The sequence below is a fragment of the Brachycentrus maculatus genome, unplaced genomic scaffold (assembly GCF_059751285.1).
Source record: "Brachycentrus maculatus isolate JH-2025_06_01 unplaced genomic scaffold, ASM5975128v1 h1tg000235l, whole genome shotgun sequence".
NCBI lineage: Eukaryota > Metazoa > Arthropoda > Insecta > Trichoptera > Brachycentridae > Brachycentrus > Brachycentrus maculatus.
The window spans coordinates 257,501-277,137 of NW_028280986.1; the positions used below are offsets into that span (position 1 = coordinate 257,501).

The 19,637-nt window shown below is 28.6% G+C and overlaps 1 protein-coding gene across 1 annotated transcript in view; it reads right to left on the reverse strand.

The window, feature by feature from the left end:
* The window catches only part of LOC148306602 (RYamide receptor-like), a 95,758-nt gene extending 76,527 nt beyond the window's left edge, over positions 1–19,231 (reverse strand). Inside the window, exon 1 of the mRNA XM_088264679.1 lies at positions 18,792–19,231. Within this exon, the coding sequence (XP_088120805.1) occupies positions 18,792–19,231 (440 nt within the window). The remainder of the gene's footprint in view (positions 1–18,791) is intronic.
* Between the last annotated feature and the right edge of the window lie 406 nt (positions 19,232–19,637).

Genomic DNA, 19,637 nt, shown 5'->3' on the forward strand with positions numbered 1-19,637 from the left:
TTTTTTAAACAAAAATACTCGATCAAATATATCGAAACTGAGACGTAAATGTTTTTTTTACCCTGATATGCAATAACATATTCTATGTCCGTGAGTTAACATCCATAATTACTTTGATATTCAAATTTCCACTGCTTCATATTTAAGTTCTGCTTGTCTAGTGAAATCAATATGTACGTTTATTAAAATATTGTAATGTAGAAAGTTTTTTTTTTCTTTAATGTTTGTGGTGTCAATAAAAATAATCAACCTAATTTTATTAAAAATCCGCTTAACTAAATAATTAACAATTTGGTCCTTGGGTACCTACGGTTCTCATCCCTTCTAGTGATGGCAATGTTTCTAGCATGGACGTAATTCTCTTTTCTAGTTAGTCATTCGATTAATTATTCTAAAACCATAATCGAATCCGGTCCATTCCCGGTGGAGTGATGCCCGTATGCGACATGTGGATTCAATTAGGTTCAGTTCCAAAGTAAGTTAACCAAAAAGCCGTATAGTGGACAACGGGGATGAAAAGTTTTAAATTGTGCTACCTTAAATTCACGACACTTTACGAAAGTTTAATTTGTTTTGTTTTACAAAATATTTTGGTACATTAATTCAAACTGCATCATGTGATACAGTTCATAGAACTTTTTACTCGTATAGTTTCCATAGAAGACTAAGCCAAGTTTAGAAACATAGCTTTGATTTGGTCTTTGAAAAATAATATTTGAAACACATATATTGACTTGAAATTATCAAAAAGATTTTGACATCTCAACACAAATGAAGAATTATTTTTTGACATATCATCAAAGATGAAGAAGACTATATTATTATAATCAGTTATAAAGTGTGATTATTTTCCAAAATTTTGTATAACTGTTATTAATACTTTATTATTCTTCTATAAAATATCTAACAATGCATATTACATTATAAATTATTGTTTTTTGACATGTCATTAAAGATGAAGAAGAATATGGAAGTCTGGGCATTTACGGGGCTGACGACCGTCATAGGCTGGTTTAAGTGATCACTTTACACACGTGTAATTTTCACCAATTCTACCCATTATTGACAACCACACTACTCAAATTCTTGGAAGCTCTATATATATATGAACCAATTTAGTAACCTTGTTCTTGAATCACTAGAACTTCATTGAAGACATCTATTGGTGAGATGTAAAGAAGCTTTTTACTAAGCAGAAACTCATATTAGTATGTGAAGTCCGAATCCTGGATTATAATCACACACATGAGAAACGCCAGAAAATACCATTTTCATTTTTATTATTTAAGCTTATAATTTGACCAGGTAATTTATTTACAAATGTTGTAAACAAATGAAGAAGAATACGGTAGTCTGGGTATTTACAGGACTTACGACTTGACATCTGGCTGGTTAAGTGACCACTTTACATACGTGTAATATTCACCATTCTACCGATGATTGACAAATGCACTACTCCAATTTTTGAAATTCATACATATTTGCTCAATCTCATTACATTTTATGATTGAATTCACAACCGCCATGTATGATGGATTTAGAAAGATTTTATTTAGCCACTTTTATTCATTCATTCATATTATTTACGTGTTCGGACACACTCAAAACATTGTGAAGAAAATTTGACATGTAAGTAAAAAATACTTAAGAGTTCATAATAAGAAAGAAAGTATTTTTAAAAATCAAATTTGCTTTAAATCGTAATTTTTTGTAAATTATTGACATATTTTCAAATAATTAAATTTTAATCTGTTTTTAAAAAAATACATAATATTTGATGAATAATAAAAAAAAAACATATGTTTTTGAATATGAGTTAAGCCACGTATATTTATTATTTTCTGCTGAGTACCATAATATTTCACAAAATTTCAAAACCATGGGAATATAACTCTTATGACAGTGCCCGAAGCGTGCCTTTTTAAAATAATATGCATTGAAAAATAAATAAAACTCATTATCTAATATTACATATCGCTCACTCATTTCAAGAACGTCATAAATAAAAAATCATCAATTTTCAGTTGTGCATGTTGTTAGAATGCCCAAAAAATGTACTACATCCCAGCAAAAGCGGCATATTTTTAACTTAATATTTACCCGCTACAGGGCAGAAAGTGTTGTTTTTGCATTTTGAAGAAAAGGTATTGTTTAATATTTTTTTTTTAATATACTAAATATTTTTCAAATGGAGGAAAAACCATCAGATTTTACTTAAAAGATCTGTTACACAATAAAAAATTCAATAAGTGGCTTGATATTTATTTTTAATTCATTGTATTATTTTTTTAAATTTTAAAAACGTTCTCCTGAAAAAACAAGTTTTTTAATTTATGACGTTCTTGAAAGGAGTGAGCGATATGGCATTGCTCTTTTTTAGTTTTGATAAAATATTCTTACTTATATAAGTAAGGATATTTTTAGTAATTAATAAATTATCCTTATTTAAAAACATATAAACATGTGATGGGAATTCCAATACTTGTCGTGTTTTTCAAAGAGCAGCAAAAATTGCAGTCAACCCATCCTAACTCATCAAGAAACCAATTTATATTTATTCCGGAAATGAACTAGTCAGCGGAAGTACCCACTCAGAACTTCCATATCCGATGTCTTTAGGAAGGTATTACACCCCGAGAAACCCCTCCCCTTCAACATATAAATCAGAAGCAACGCATTGAGAGAGTAAACTTAAAAGTTAGATTGAAACGAATGGCTCTATTCATTGTTAAAGACAATGGAAGAAGGAGAATAAATAGTCTACGCTGTGCGCTTAGATTTTAATACTTAAATTGACTTTCAAAGATTCAATTAAATGATGTTTTAACAGTCAAAATAATCAACATGAGTTTTAATTACTGTGCACAGCTAAAGGAAAAGTTTTATTACTAACTAAAATTTATGAATACAAAACAATATTTTTATTTATTACATTTAATTAACATAAATTTAGGTACAAATAATTATTAAAGACACAATACTTCAGTAACGAAATACCTCTCTTTTTATGTAAGAACTTAGTGCTCGTATTCAAGGAGGGAGTAGGCTTTACTTTTTTCTAGATTTTACTTTTATTTATGGCTAAAACAATAAAAAGACTTAAAATAAAATACAACGTGACAATATCAGTCACAAAGACTTAAAGCACGATGTTCTCTCGGTAGGATGTAGCGTGACTGTGGATAGCGTCTTAGTGTAACGGATGGAAAAGTTCAAATATCTGGGCACGGACCTGTATGGTCAAATAGATCTATGACGTGAAATGATGGGACAAGTAAACAAAGCTGCAGTCATCTCATGGATACCTAAAAAATATAAGGAAAACCCCTAACATGAAGAGCGAAAGCAAAATTAAAATATATAAAACTTGAATGTGACCCATCATGACATATCGCTCACTCCTTTCAAGAACGTCATAAATCAAAAATCGTCAATTTTCAGTTGTGCATGTTTTCGAAATGCCCAGAAAACGTTCTATATTCCAGCAAAAGAGGCATATTTTTAACTTCATACTTACCCGCTACAGGGCAGAAAGTGTTGTTTTCGCATTTTAAAGAAAAGGTATTGTATATTTATTTTTTTAAATAAACTAAATATTTTTCAAATGGAAAAACAACCTTCAGGTTTTATCTAAAAAGATCTGTTGCGCAGTAAAAAGTTCAGAAAGTGGCTGATATTTAATTTTAATACATTGTTTTATATTTTTGATCTTTAAAAACGTTCTCCTGAGACATCAAGTTTTTTGATTTATGACGTTCTTGAAAGGAGTGAGCGATATGGGAACGAATGTAGACCGGACACTACAGCAACAAAAACGCACTAAGAGGTCAGAAATAAAGGACTCAAAGGAGCATATCTGTCAAAAATCTACAAGATAGAAAGAACATCAGGATAAGAGAATTATGCAAGATCGAAGATGTCAAAGGTGGGGAAGGCAACGAAGAAGACATTAGTATGCGCATATGAGGAGAAAAGTATCATCTAGACACCCCCGCATTGCACTGCAGTGCCAACCTACTAGGTAGACTACTTCCGGACAGATCACCAAAGAGATGGACAGCAAGGAATCGACATCTCGGGAGGCTAATCATTCTTAAAAACATGCCACAAGGCCTACACCAAGAAGGAGAAAATAAAATAAATCTACATCAAAGTAAAATAAAAATATAAGATTATAAATTATATTTTTAATAAAAATATTAGATTATAAATTTTATTTTTATGTTATATAACCTGCATTATAAATAATTTTGTAAAAAAAAAAAACTATCCCACGAAATGAATTTTCTCCCTGTCATGTGAGATAAATTCGCTAGAGAAAAGGAGCAAGGTACCTGAAAACAATATACACCTTATAATATATTCGAAATATTCTCAAAGGCAAATATTTTCAATCTCCTTTTGAAAGATACCGACATAAATCTACCATGATTGATGAAAAGTAAGCATATCAGTTATCTAATATATTTCTATTATTTTGTTTGTTTCTGCGATATTATTTATTGAAAATTTTATTCAATATGAAATTGTAAATAAATCAATATTCAGAATTGCAAAATAAACAATGTGATTGGGTAAATAAACATATTACTAGATTTCAGGAATAAATTTGAATTTATATCATCATATAAAATACGGGTATTTTGAAAAAAAAATTACAATGTCGGTTGTGTTTTTAAAAATAATTCCTGTGTACAGACTGTAAAGAAGGGATGCCTAGTATTAAAATGGTGCATTTGTTTAATTTGTTATCCACTTGAGTAATCCTATTATACCATGGGTTATTTTGTTTTTCAAAATGTGTATATGGATATTTTATACAATAATACGGATGAAATAATAACATTCCCTCCCTAAACTCAAGTAGAACGTTTCATTTGAGAGATAACTTTTATAATTTGACTAAGAATTTGAGAAATGTGGTTGTAAATAATGGGTGGAATTGGTGAATGTTACACGTGTCTAAAGTAATCACTTAAACCAGCCTATGACGGTCGTCAGCCTCGTAAATGCCCAGACTTCCATATTCTTCTTCATCCTTGATGATATGTCAAAAAAAAAATATAAATAAAAATTTGTTTACGAGTTTAAAATCTAAAATCTGCTTAAGTACTGCGCAGTTAAAAGAAATTCTTAAAAAAATTAGATAAAGTAAAATATTTGGTCATTACGTAATAATTACTTAATGACCAATATTATAAAAATCTAAAAATATTTTGTTTTTCAGCTTTGATTAATTTTGTAAGCCTTAAAAAATAAGGGAAATTCTGAGATAAACATATGGTGACGTAGGCATAACGAAATGGAAAATTCGTGATGTACAATTTTATTTTTAAAAATATCATTTCATTAAATATCATCAAAATTTAAGGCAATCGGTGAAAAACTTTCAGATTTTCAAGAAGCGCACATTAACATTTTTATTTACTTAGATTAAAATGTAATGTTTAAATTAAGAAATTCGTTTCCGTCATTAAACTACTCCTTTGTAATTCTGTTTCCACTTGAGTAATAATTATTAATTTCCACCAATGAATAATTTCTTGACAATTTTCAAAACTTAAATATTTTATCAAAGTTTCAAAGTTAAGTTTACTCCGCCTAGAGAAAAATATCCCTGCCTCTGACTAATAAAATGTCACTTTTAAATATAGAAAGTTGAGCTTGAATTGTATTTTTGTCACAAAAGTCTTTAATTTATCCACCCGAACGTTTTATTATTCCGTTTGGGGGGTAATTCGTTTAAAACATTCGTTATGATTTGTTGACTCTTAACTTCGGTAATAAATCATAGTCAGGAAAGTTGGGTACGTGTACTGAAAACAAAAATGCAAAATACGGTTTTTATACGGAATGATGAAATTTGCGGCATGGGGTGATGTGTGTATATTTTTTTATGAAAATAACGGTTTTCCCCAGACACGAAGAAGGAGGTGTCCATCAACGGTATTGGATACATTCGTACATTAATACATTAAACCACCCTTTTAATCTCACCTTTTCATTTTTTATGAAAATAATTAATTAATTTTATTTAACGTTACATGATATTTCAACATAATATTTACAACATTTTGAGTGTGTCCAAATACAAAATCTGGATTATCTCCAATTACAGGAGTTTTTTTATATTATTTTTCTTCTTTACATCTCACCAATAGATGTCTCTTTTAAAATAAAATATTTTAAAATAATATAAACCTTCTTCTGTTTCTAAATGTTTTATTATAATGTCAATCTCAAAACAAGATTTGCTTTTGAATATCACCCAAACAACAAGGAAAAAATTATTGGAAAAAACAAATAAATTAATGGTTCTTTTACAACATTTTGAGTGCGTCCAAATACTTGTTCACAAAATCTGGATTATCTCCAATTACAGGAGTTATTTTCATATTATTTTTGACATCTCATCAAAGATGAAGAAGAATATGGAAATAGCTAATAAATAATAAATATCTTTGATGAGATGTCAACAAATAATATGAAAATAACTCCTGTAATTGGAGATAATCCAGATTTTGTGAACAAGTATTTGGACACACTCAAAATAATGTAAATAAATTGTCTGGTCAAATTATAAGCTTAGATAATAAAAATGAAAATGGTATATTCTGGCGTTTCTCATGTGTGTGATTATAATCCAGGATTCGGACCTCACATACCAATATAAGAGTTTCTGTTTGGTAAAGGCTTCTTTACATCTCACCAATAGATGTCTCTAGTGAAGTTCTAGTGATTCAAGAACAAGGTTTCTAAATTGGCTCATATATATAGAACTTCCAAGAATTTGAGTAGTGTGGTTGTCAATAATGGGTAGAATTGGTGAATATTACACGTGTGTAAAGTGATCACTTAAACCAGCCTATGACGGTCGTCAGCTCCGTCAATGCCCAGACTTCCTTATTCTTTTTCATCTTGGTGAGATGTAAAAAAATACCATAATATTTAACGAAAAATGATATTAATAATTGTCTAAAATTGAAATTGAGTGAAATCGATGATTCCGGGCGTTTTTTAGTTTTTGAAATAATCTGGAATAAGAACGGGTTTAGAAATTTTACATGTAAATAAAACCTATCTTTGTTTAGATAATCTAGAAAATTAGAAAAAAGTTAAGCCATCAATAAATTCTTACCCATAATAAATAGCCAACTAAATTTAACTTTGAATTCATTTTTAAAAATATTTCCATTGTGATTCATTTTTCTTCTTTCTCTCTTTCAATTTTTTTTTTTTTTGCACAAATGTCAAACCGTAATAATTTTATTTTAACGACCTTATGATGAAATGCTTATTCCAAAACAGGTAGTCACGAATTGGTGTTTATTAAAGTGGTATTATATATATATATATATATATATATATATATATATATATATATATATATATATATATATATATATATATATATATATATATATATATATATATATATATATATATATATATATATATATATATATATATATATATATATATATATATATATATATATATATATATATATATATATATATATATATATATATATATTATATATATATATATATATATAATATATATATATATATATATATATATATATATATATATATATATATATATATATATATATATATATATATATATATATATATATATATATATATATATATATATATATATATATATATATATATATATATATATATATATATATATATATATATATATATATAATATATATATATATATATATATATATATATATATATATATATATATATATATATATATATATTTATATATAAATATATATATATATATATATATATATATATATATATATATATATATATATATATATATATATATATATATATATATATATATATATATATATATATATATATATATATATATATATATATATATATATATATATATATATATATATATATATATATATATATATATATATATATATATATATATATATATATATATATATATATATATATATATATATATATATATATATATATATATATATATATATATATATATATAAATATATATATATATATATATATATATATATATATATATATATATATATATATATAAATATATATATATATTTATATATATATATATATATATATATATATATATATATATATATATATTTATATATATATATATATATATATATATATATATGTATATATATATATATATATATATATATATATATATATAGGGCACTGTGTCATATAAACGCAGTGTTATCTTTATCGTGTATACATGAAGGAAAGGTGATCAGCCCTCCGCTTCAGGTACCAGTCTATGGTAATTTTGAATAAATATTACAGTGAAAAAATCACTAATATTTTTTATACCTCCCTTGGGAATCGAACCCGGGACCTCCAGAACGGTAGCCGAGCGTGCTGACCATTACACTACGGAGGCGGACAAACTGGTATTATGCAATGTAAACGATTACTAATTGGGAGAATGTTATATCGCTCACTCCTTTCAAGAACGTCATAAAACAAAAATCGACAATTTTCAGTTGTAAATATATTCGGAATGCCCAGAAAATGTGCTATATCCCAGCAAAAGCGGCATAATTTTAACTTAATATTTACCCGCTACAGGGCAGAAAGTGTTGTTTTTGCATTTTGAAGAAAACGTATTGTTTAATTGTTTTTTAAAATATACTAAATATTTTTCAAATGGAGAAAAAGCCTTCAGCTTTTACCTAAAAAGATCTGTTGCACAGTAAAAAGTTCAAAAAGTGGCTTCATATTTATTTTTCATGCATTGTATTATAATATTTAACATTAAAAACGCTCTCCTGAAAAATCAAGTATTCTGATTTATGACGTTCATGAAAAGAGTGAGCGATATGTATTACCATATCACAACGTTAACAATGCTTTGAATAAACAAATAATAAACAATATAATACATAGAGTTCACCGAGTTGAAACATATTTTGTTTCAGCTTGCAAAAGCTGTATAACTTCCACGTATAACTAGCTTACCCGTATGGTATCATAAGTTTCATAAAGTTCTTTAAAACTTTGAAAGTCAAAAGCCTTGCAAGGATTGCATGGTACAATGGCTTCTGAAACACGTGGGGTAACAAAAGCCTGCAGTGATTTAGAAGGCATTAGTGTCAAAACCCATGGGAAATGTTATAATATAATGCCTACCTTGTTCAGTCGTGTAACCATAGGCAAATAGATAATGGGGAATGGGACTAATGAATTGCCATGATTACCATTAATTCAGGTAACCAAGCAATAACTCAATGTACGGTTAAGGGCTGTAATGTGAATTCGGCAGAACCGTCACGTGATCGTATCTCACTAATGGCATTTTAAGATTTTTCGTGAATTGAGCGAGTGTTAAAATTTCTGTTTAAAATCACCTCATTAAGATCACCTTTTCTTACTTTTCTTTCATTTTAAATTTTTATGAACAAAATTTATTTTTATGTTTTATAATGAAATATGCATTGTTTGATATTTTGTAGAAGAATAAGAAACTATTACTAACAGTTATACAAAATTTTGGGAAATAATCACGCATTACAAATAATAATAAAAATACAGTCTAAAAAATGAAAATGATAATTGTAGCTGTTTTCTAGTATGTGAAAAATTTGGAAAATAATTTCACATATTATATATTCTCTTTCTAACCCTTATCAGCACCCAATGGTGCATCTGCATTGCATCGTATTATCAAAGTTTTGTCTTCACCGTTACTAACATGAAGGTGATCAGCCCAGGGTAATATTAAAAAAATATTAGTTTGTAAAATCATTAATATTTATTTTCACCCCCCCTTTTCCTGGGGAATCGAACCCGGAAGAATGGTTAGCATATTTAGCACGATAGTTAAACATACTAACTATCATACCACGGAGGAAGACAAAAAGATATTTTTAGAGAGTAAATAATATAATTAATTGATTTGGCAAACGCTTGTAATAGTTTCTTGAATGTTTTCGCAGATACTTTGTGGCACATTTTATAAAATTTATAAAATTAAACAACTTTGTTTTAACAACTTTTTTATTATTAGTACACTTTAACCAACCGGTTTTGACAAGAACCTTATCATCATCAGGGTTCATTAAATTCTTAAACATTAAAATACTCATAGTTAATTACATTCCCTTACCAAAAACTTCCACACACTCATATTTTCATATGGTGTACGGAGTGTGTGAAAGTTTTTGGTAAGAGAATGTAATAAACTATGAGTATTTTAATGTTTTTTTTTTATGCTTTAGAATTAAAAAAATCCTGATGATGACAAGGTTTTTATCGAAACCGATTGGTTTAATTGAACTAATAATAAAAAAGTGGTTAAAATAAAGTTGTTTAATTTTATGAAACTTGTAATAGTATCTATCCATTTTTAATTGCGTTTCACTTGGTAAAAACCACTACGTGTTTTTACATTACATTACATTACATACGGTGTTTGAAAATGATGCGGAATCCATCGAAACACGTGTAACAATAGATTTTTTTAAAAAGTGGTATTTACCAACTTAAACGTAAATTCAAATAAATAATTTATCATCAACTAGTTAACAAAACATTTTTTTCGTATTTTCAACACACTCTAAAAAAATGTTTTAGGGGTGCTTCTCGTATCGACCAGGGCAGCTTCCTTTATCGACTGAGATGATGAATAGCAAGAAGTATCACCCAATTCTACTGGAAAATATAAAACCAGAGATTTAAAAGCGAAGGTCAAATGGTAATAAAATATTTGAGCAGGATTTATTCCCCTGCAATAAATCCATAAAATTATGAAATTTTTCACACAAAAACAATGAACTGTGATGGAATGGTCAAAAATTTTGCCAGACACAAACCTAATTGAAAATCTATCAGCAATCTGTAAGAATCGGCTCTCCAAAATTGATTGCATTACGGTGAAAAAGCTCATTTTGTCCATAATTCTGGTATGATTTCGAGACGAAAAAATGGCATCCACGTGCCAAAACATTATTAAATATTTGCCAAGAAGAGTAAAATCTTTTATTGAGCCCATATGAGATCATATTGAATATTAATTTGTGATAAAACGAATAAACACAAGATTTTACAAAACTTTTCACGAAAATACATCAACAAAAAGTTTTGTTTTAACTAATATCAAAAGAAAACCTTTTTTTGTGTGAGTCTAAAGGATTTCCATAAAAAAATATTAATAACAAACATCGTATCAATCAATATTTCTTTGAAAAGTTTACAGTGATTTAACTTCTATTGGAAAACTTTTCCGAAATATGGGTTAACCTCATTCCAACAAACATTCTGTGGATGTTTTGTGTAACTTTCATTTACGTTGTTTGTCAGTTCCACTGAGTTCAAGATGTCGTTTTTGTATTTGTGTTATAGATTGCGAAAAAACTTTTACTTGGAACTTAATCTGTTCATCATTTTACATCGGTTTGCAGAAAACCGAAAATATTGAGAAGGTATTTTGGTTTATGTTTTAAATCAGCACATTCTATTTAATATTACTTTCATCTCTCCATAGATGTCTCTATTAAATTCAAGCACTGAGTTTCGAATCTAAAGAAAGTTTCAAAAGTATTAGTAGTGTAGTTGTAATCATGGGTAGAATTGGTGAATGCTGTCATAGGCTGGTTAAATTGATCACTTAAATAATATTTTGAACAGATTTGTGAACAAGTATTTGGACACACTCAAAATTTTGTTAACTCTTATTTTTACTATCTGACCCCTGCTTTCAAAACTAGGATAAGTATTCCCAGATTACTTTTTTTTGTTCGTTGAAGAATAATTTATCCGCCAAATAGGAATCCATTTTCCATTTATTTTGATAAAAATTTCATATTTGTGTCGTAATAAATAGATTTGTTTTATTTTATAAAAAACTATTTGAATATGAATATTGTAGCAAATTAAATAGCTTGTTTTATAAAAAGACACAGATTTTATTAAGGACATTCCACGGCAAAAAATGAAGGAAAAATCTCAATTTGTAGAATATATTAGGTTTCATTATATGAAAGTAACAACAGTAGACATTTAAATATGTTATATTTTCACTAAAAAACTTCATAAACTTGGAGCATAATTTTATTCTTTAAAGAAATGTGGTCGAAAACAAGAAAATTATGTAAACGAAAAAGTATTTTTCTGAATCTGTGAAGGACTTTAATCGAGTCACCATTTTGACCTAATTTAGCGTGACATTTTGAACGTTGAGCTTCGGGATTTATGGCTGGAGCTTTTACACTGTGCGTGCTTAGTCACATTTTATTACTTAGTTTACAGGAAATGAATTATCTAACACAAGTACATATTCTTTTAGTTATATTTTTTTAGATGCACAGATAATAACATTTATGTTGTAAGCGCAGTTTTTAACGAGGTTTAAAAACTTACTAACTAACTATCACGCCGCTTCTCCGCGGGGTTAGGCAGAGAGAATAGAGCTCCACACTCCTGTCTTTGCAAACATTCCTCGCCTCTTACATATGCATGCATCTCCTCATACACACCCGCCAAATATTTCGACTCCTGACCAGACAGCTTTCAAGTATTTGAAATACCTGATCATCCCAAGTTTTCCTCTACTCCTTTTCCCAACTGCATTCGCTTCATAAATTTGTTTAACCGTTCTTTCTTAAAGGTTTCACATTTTGTTAACTACGTCTTATGCACTTTTTAAACTAGACAGTTGGAAGCGGATATGGAAAATCAACGGTAAAATCCAAAATCAGCGGCCGGAAAACATAATTATTATGTACATAATATAATTTTTTTATAATTATATTTGTGTCTTTTTTTTCAAACCAAGTGCAATTGAAATTTAATTACTGTGTCATTTTATCACATAAAAACAATATGCTAGTTATAGAATGGGAATCCGTTTAATTTCTAACGTCGTAAAACTAGCAAACATGCAATCACTCGTGTCTATAATACACCATTAATAAAAAAAGGTTTAACGGATTAATTATTCATCTACCCTAAGCTTATTTACATTTATATCAGGCATGAGCGATAGGATTTTTTAAATGACGTCTTTTTCAAATAAATCGTTGCTTCATTCAGGAACCCATTATCTATAGGTTATCACGCCATTTGGTGCCCAATGTTTGCGTTTTGCGTATTTCGAGCCCATAACATATTTGTCAATTTGATATAAAAAACTTGAGCTGATAAGGTATACTCATACAAACCGAAAAAAAGTCAAGAATACCAGTCCAATATATATTAGTTGACAAAATCTAAGCATAGATAAAGAAGAAGTCTGGGCGTTGACAGGGCTTACGACCGTCATAGGTTTGGTTGAGTAATCACTTTACACACGTGTAACATACACCAATTCTACGCATTATTGACAACCAAACTAATATTTTTTCGGAACTTCTATTATAGATATATCGATCAAACTCGTGAAATAGTACATGTAAGTTCACAACAGCCATCTATTTTTTTTTACTAAAAAGAGAAATATTTGTATTTATTATTTTCACAAATATTTCAATTTCATACTATTTATATGAATCTAAGCGGCTCATTATTAGAAATTTGTATCAAATTGTGGTAGAGTGGATTCAAACCAAAAAACTCTGACTTAAGAGTCCGTGACACTAACCACGGGACCACAACCCGACAAGTTGAAATAGGGAAAACTTTTACTTTTCAAAGAATTTTTCTAATTGTGCAAGGTCCAAATCGTGGATAAGATTGAGATAACTAAACCCTTTCTAAAATGATTTAAATTTTTTAATGTAGCCTATAATTTTATTTTTATTTATTATATTATATTTGTATGAAAAATATGCGTTATTTTTTGTAGCAGTCACAACTCCAATTCATACCTTCTTTGCGTATTCTCCTCTTAACCCTAAGGCACAAACCACAATATGGATTCATCTTTTTTCATTAAGGTTTAACAGTTTTGTTCTCACAAATATTCTTCTTCTGATTCGTTTTACTCATAAATGATGGTCGTAACTATCGCCTCTAATTATCCTCAAAACATTTAGTACAGATGTCCTCCACCTCTTCCGATACACTGACATTTTAACATCATCGTGATAAAGGAATATATACAAATATAATACATATAAACCAAAGTCATCAAAGTCCTGCAGTCTAGTTCTGAGAAAAGAACTGAATACACTTGAATACATATTACGTAAGTGAAAGATCTCAGGTTAAAAGTAACTGGTATAAGGAAACAAAAGAGGGGCAGGATTTATAAAAACATTAATGAAATATAACAGCAGGATTAAAAAACCTCTTAGATTCCGAATATAATATTTCTTAAATTTTCTCATTGGATTGTCTTTTTAAAAATATTTGAAGACAATTCGCTCTCATATTTAAAACAGAATATGATATTTTGTAACAAATTCCTGTATTTGGTATTCTAGGTCAATTTCGCATTTAATTAATCTGTAATCATGAATTTAAAAATTAATCAAATTCGGAGAAAGGTAATTTAGTTAAATGAAATTCGTTTCCAAAAATCAAAAAGAAAATAGATTTCAGCAGAAGTAATATTAAGGCCTTCTAATTTGCTAATTAAACTTTGATAAAAAACGGGAAGTCTTAATTACAAGATGAATTAAATAATTAGCATTGGGATGTGAAATTGTGAGATTACCTAGTACAAAAGACTCTCAACTTGTCACGAAAAGTTGAAAGAACTAATTTATTTGTTTCACAAATTGATTAAATAGTCGCTTTATGATAACACATTTTTTCTAAAATTTACCCTTACTTGCTTAAAATCAGTATTTTTAGTGATATCATTAATAACGGTTTTAATGAATTTAAAAGTAAAATTGAAATATCTATACTTTTTTAATAAATCTAGATTGAGGAAGAAAAATATGGAAGTCTAGACATTTACAGGGCTTACAACCTCTCATTGGCTGGTTTTAATGATCACTTTATACACTGTGTGATATAACCATTTTTACTTCATATAATTGACAAACACATTACTCGAGTTTGAATGTTATAAATATGATTTAATGAAAAATAGCTACTGTAAGGAAAGAAATTAGTACATGTCATGAAGGTTTTAATAAAAACATATTTATTTTAATGATAGATGAGGCTGACGAAGTAGACATTTTCAATTAAAGCATAAATGTGACTTCCGAAATTTGAGCAGCATAGGTAGAATGTTACGCAATGTGTAAAGTGATCACTTAAACCAGATAATGACAGGTTATAAGCCCAATAAGTTACCAGACTTCTATATTTTTTTCATGTTCCTTCGCATATAAATATTTAAAAAAAACTTAACTTTAAGTATTAAATACCTATGTAGGCATGTCTACAAGTTATGAACAAAACTTTGGACATTCAATTTTTTTTGTTTGAAATAATATTTTCTTTTTAAAGGAATAACCCGCAAAGCCTTTCAGAGGCTTGTCTGTAGGTAGGATGGAAAGGATGGAGAAAGTAAATGTGTAAAATATAAAACGAACACTCAGACCAATAGAAAATAAATATTGTTTAAATTCATTTTACAATTGACAGAAATCGAACCTGCGATGCCAATTTTGCAGTCGGAGTTTCTACGCCACGGCGCACCGCACGACGCCGCGGCGTCTATCTGTACCTTGACGTTGATTGCCATGATGTCGTTAAAAGCAAAGGTCAACTTCTCTTTATAACCGTGAAAAACGTCGTGTGGCATTAATTTGTGTACTTTTTTAATTTGGAGCTTTTTGATTGAAAATAATTCATGTTAGACAAACATGGGAAAAGGTCAGATGTATATGGTATATAACCATTTGAATCAACACGCTACAAATGGCGTAGTTTGTCGTTCAAGAAAAAATGAGATTTTATCGTTCTATTGAATACGTTATAACGAGTAGAATTGCATGTAATTTATTTAATTATTTATATTTTATGATACGCATAATTACAATAATGAACTCTCACTGAGTGCTCCCATTCCGAGGGCCCATTTTACAATACTTATTTATAAAATCATATGAAAGAAAATTGTTTGTGACATGCAATCAAATATGACCAAATAAAATGATGGGATCTATTTCAAATTTATCCACCTCCATCATCCATTTATGAAGAGCTCTTTTATACTACGTTTCTTTTGAATTAACTTTATGTATAATGGGAGCAGGTTGTACATCTTTCTTTGCAAAATAATCAAAGTTCTGTGGACCAGAAGAGGTATGGTTTATACGTACGCTATTCAATTAACGCGTGGAGCTTTATCGTGAGCGTTGTTGTTTCATCAGCTTCAATCAGCATTCAGGTTTCAGAACTCGTGAATTTTTGGGCAAACTCTCGATCACTGTTCTTCTCCTCCCACCCTACTCTGACTTATTATTGTTCCCTAAACTCAAAAAACCTTTGAAAGAAGATTTGGGACGATTCCTGAGATAAAGGCGAATCCGTCAAAGAAGCTGAAGGACATCATAATAAAAGCATTCCGAGAAAGTTTCCAAATATGTAAAAAAGACACCTTTGTATGTGCGTCAAACTTTGAAGGTCACCCAGACATGTAACTTCTTAATAAAGTATATTTTTTAAACTCTCCTTATCATTCATCGTTCACTTTGTGTACTTACACAAAGTGACCGATGAATGATAAGGAGTGTGTTATATTACCATACCACAAAGTTAACAATGCTTTCAAAAAAAAGAAAGTACATTTTATTTTACGACGTTAGTCTACGTATTAATTGAACAGACCACCTATATTATATCCAATTCCATCTATATCATATGTTTATAAAATTCAGTGAAGGGTAAAACCTATAACATTTGAAAGGTTGAAGCTTTCAACATTTAATTTGTGTAACTTTGACATTACGATGACAGGGTGTGTTTGTTCCTAATAACAAACGATGATAATACAATATGAAGAGAAAGCATTTCTAATTTGGTTGGTTGAAATATAAATGTAGGCATGTAATGAAATGTCTACAATACACTTCACTCGTCTTGTTGAATGGTATTTCAGGGTGTCCTATCCATCTGCGGTATGTGAACCATCACGATAAATATACCTGAATACAGGAACGTTTCCATGGTTTCAAACACCAAGTACTTAATATAATAATAAAAACACTAAATACCTTTTTCAAATTATTTTTTGCATATATTTTTCCATATATATATATATATATATATATATATATATATATATATATATATATATATATATATATATATATATAAACATATATATATTTATATATATATATATATATATATATATATATATATATATATATATATATATATATATATATATATATATATATATATAGATTTGTAAAAAAAACTTTAAAGTTGTTATTATATTATATATAATGCAGTTCCACCAAGAAATATCATTGCAAAGCATTAATCTAATACTCAAGTACTATCAACGAAGAAAGCAACTTCAAAATTCAAAATGGTTATCCCAAGTATGTATTTCATTGTCTCTTCTATTTCATTGTCTCTTCTTTTTATATATATATATATATATATATATATATATATATATATATATATATATATATATATATATATATATATATATATATATATATATATATATATATATATATATATATATATATATATATATATATATATATATATATATATATATATATATTATATATATATATATATATATATATATATATATATATATATATATATATATATATATATATATATATATATATATATAAGAAAAGATAACACAAACATTTCTTATATGTTTAATTTCACTTTATTTGTGGGTAAAAAAATTTAAGCAGCTGTCAAGAATCACGCTATCCACTATAAACAATGATTAGTTTTGCGTGTGTTTCTAAAAGTTGTGTTCCTATTAAGTTAAAATAGTTATTATTCCAAAATAAAAAAGTTATTTTATAACAAGGCTATTTCATATTATTTTTTGACATCTCATCAAAGATGAAGAAGAATATGGAAGTCTGGGCATTTACGGGGCTGAAGACACTACTCAAATTCTTGTATTTGGACACACTCAAAATGCTGTTATTTCATACCAGTTATTATAACAATACAAAAAGTTATTTAAAACAAGGTTGTTTTATACCAGTTGTCTTATAACATTTATTTTTATAGGATAAAAGTTATTTTGTAACAATGTGAACAAGCATTTGGACACACCCATAATGTTGTGAATTCAAATTTCTATTCATGCAGATCGGAGTGTCATTAAAAATATCGGTTTATAACACGAACAATAACATTTTTTTTTTTTTTTTTAATTTATTCGGGAATTGTACAGCTTACGTATAAAAAAATTATATAAAACAATAGTTACATTAACAATAATAAACATTACATTACATTAACATAAAAAATAGTTACGTTAAAAAAAAGCCAAGTAAACAACCCTACATTTATGTTACAAAACTATTAAAAAACATTTAGAGATTAAACAAAAAACAAAAAAGGGTATTATATAAAATAATAGATTTAGCTGGAAGGAGAAGGAAAGGATAGGAATTAATAAGGGTGGTTAAAGGATTATTTTTTTCTAGGTAAGAAGTTTAAAAATATATTTATAAATATACATACATACATATGTATACATACGCATACGTACACACATATATACACATATACATACATATATATATTCATTATATATACAGAATAAAAATTGTCATGCACCGTTCACCCCCCACCCATAACATAACTAGGTTATTGGTGGAGAGTAAACAGATTAATTATTAATACGTTAAAAGTTTTTTAAAAATATGTGGATTTTACCTCTGACAAGTTTCATGCCACGGTGTAGGGCGGACGAGGGCAGACACGATGGGGATAGGCGCCGCCGTAGCCAGCGCGCCCGCCCACACCGCGGCTATGGCTCCCTGAGCGGCGGGCTTGGACAGCCTTGGCCTCAGCGGCCTAGTGATGGCCCTGCAGCGGTCGGCTGCCAACGCGACCAAGGTATACGCGCTCACCAGCACCGACACGGCCTGAGAATAATTCACTAACCGGCACAGCGTAGCCCCGAACGGCCAGTGGTTCAACACCAGCTGAGACATGAACGAAAACGGAACGCAAAACACCGTCATCAGTATATCCCCAAGAGCCAGATTCGCTATGAAGTAATTGGTCACAGTCCTCATGCGAGGAAAAGCTCTCACTATGAAACAAACGGCACCGTTTCCTAATAACGCTACTAAAAATATCACAAAGTACATAACTGTGACTATCCCTTGGAAGTATCCAGTCCCTAAAATCCCTGGACCTACCCACTGATCAGAACAGTCTATTTGCATGTGGGTTGAGTTGTCTAACTCGGAACAATTCGTACACTCTACTCCCATGCCTTCGAGTAACCATACTTGATCTGTTGCCATTTTCAAGTCGGTTTGGTTTGAAATGCCCTGCATCCTAAAATCTACACTTTTATCTTTAAATTGCACTTCTGCTATTACACTTCTGTTGTGGATGATGCACCATTGTTGCTTACTTACAATCTGAAACAAAAAATATAAAGGTTAACACAGTTTTTTTATATTTTAAATGTTAGCGAAATGGAGCAATATTTGCATGGGAGTTTAGTTATCCAAATTTGAACAAATCGTACTATACTTCTATCTCTTC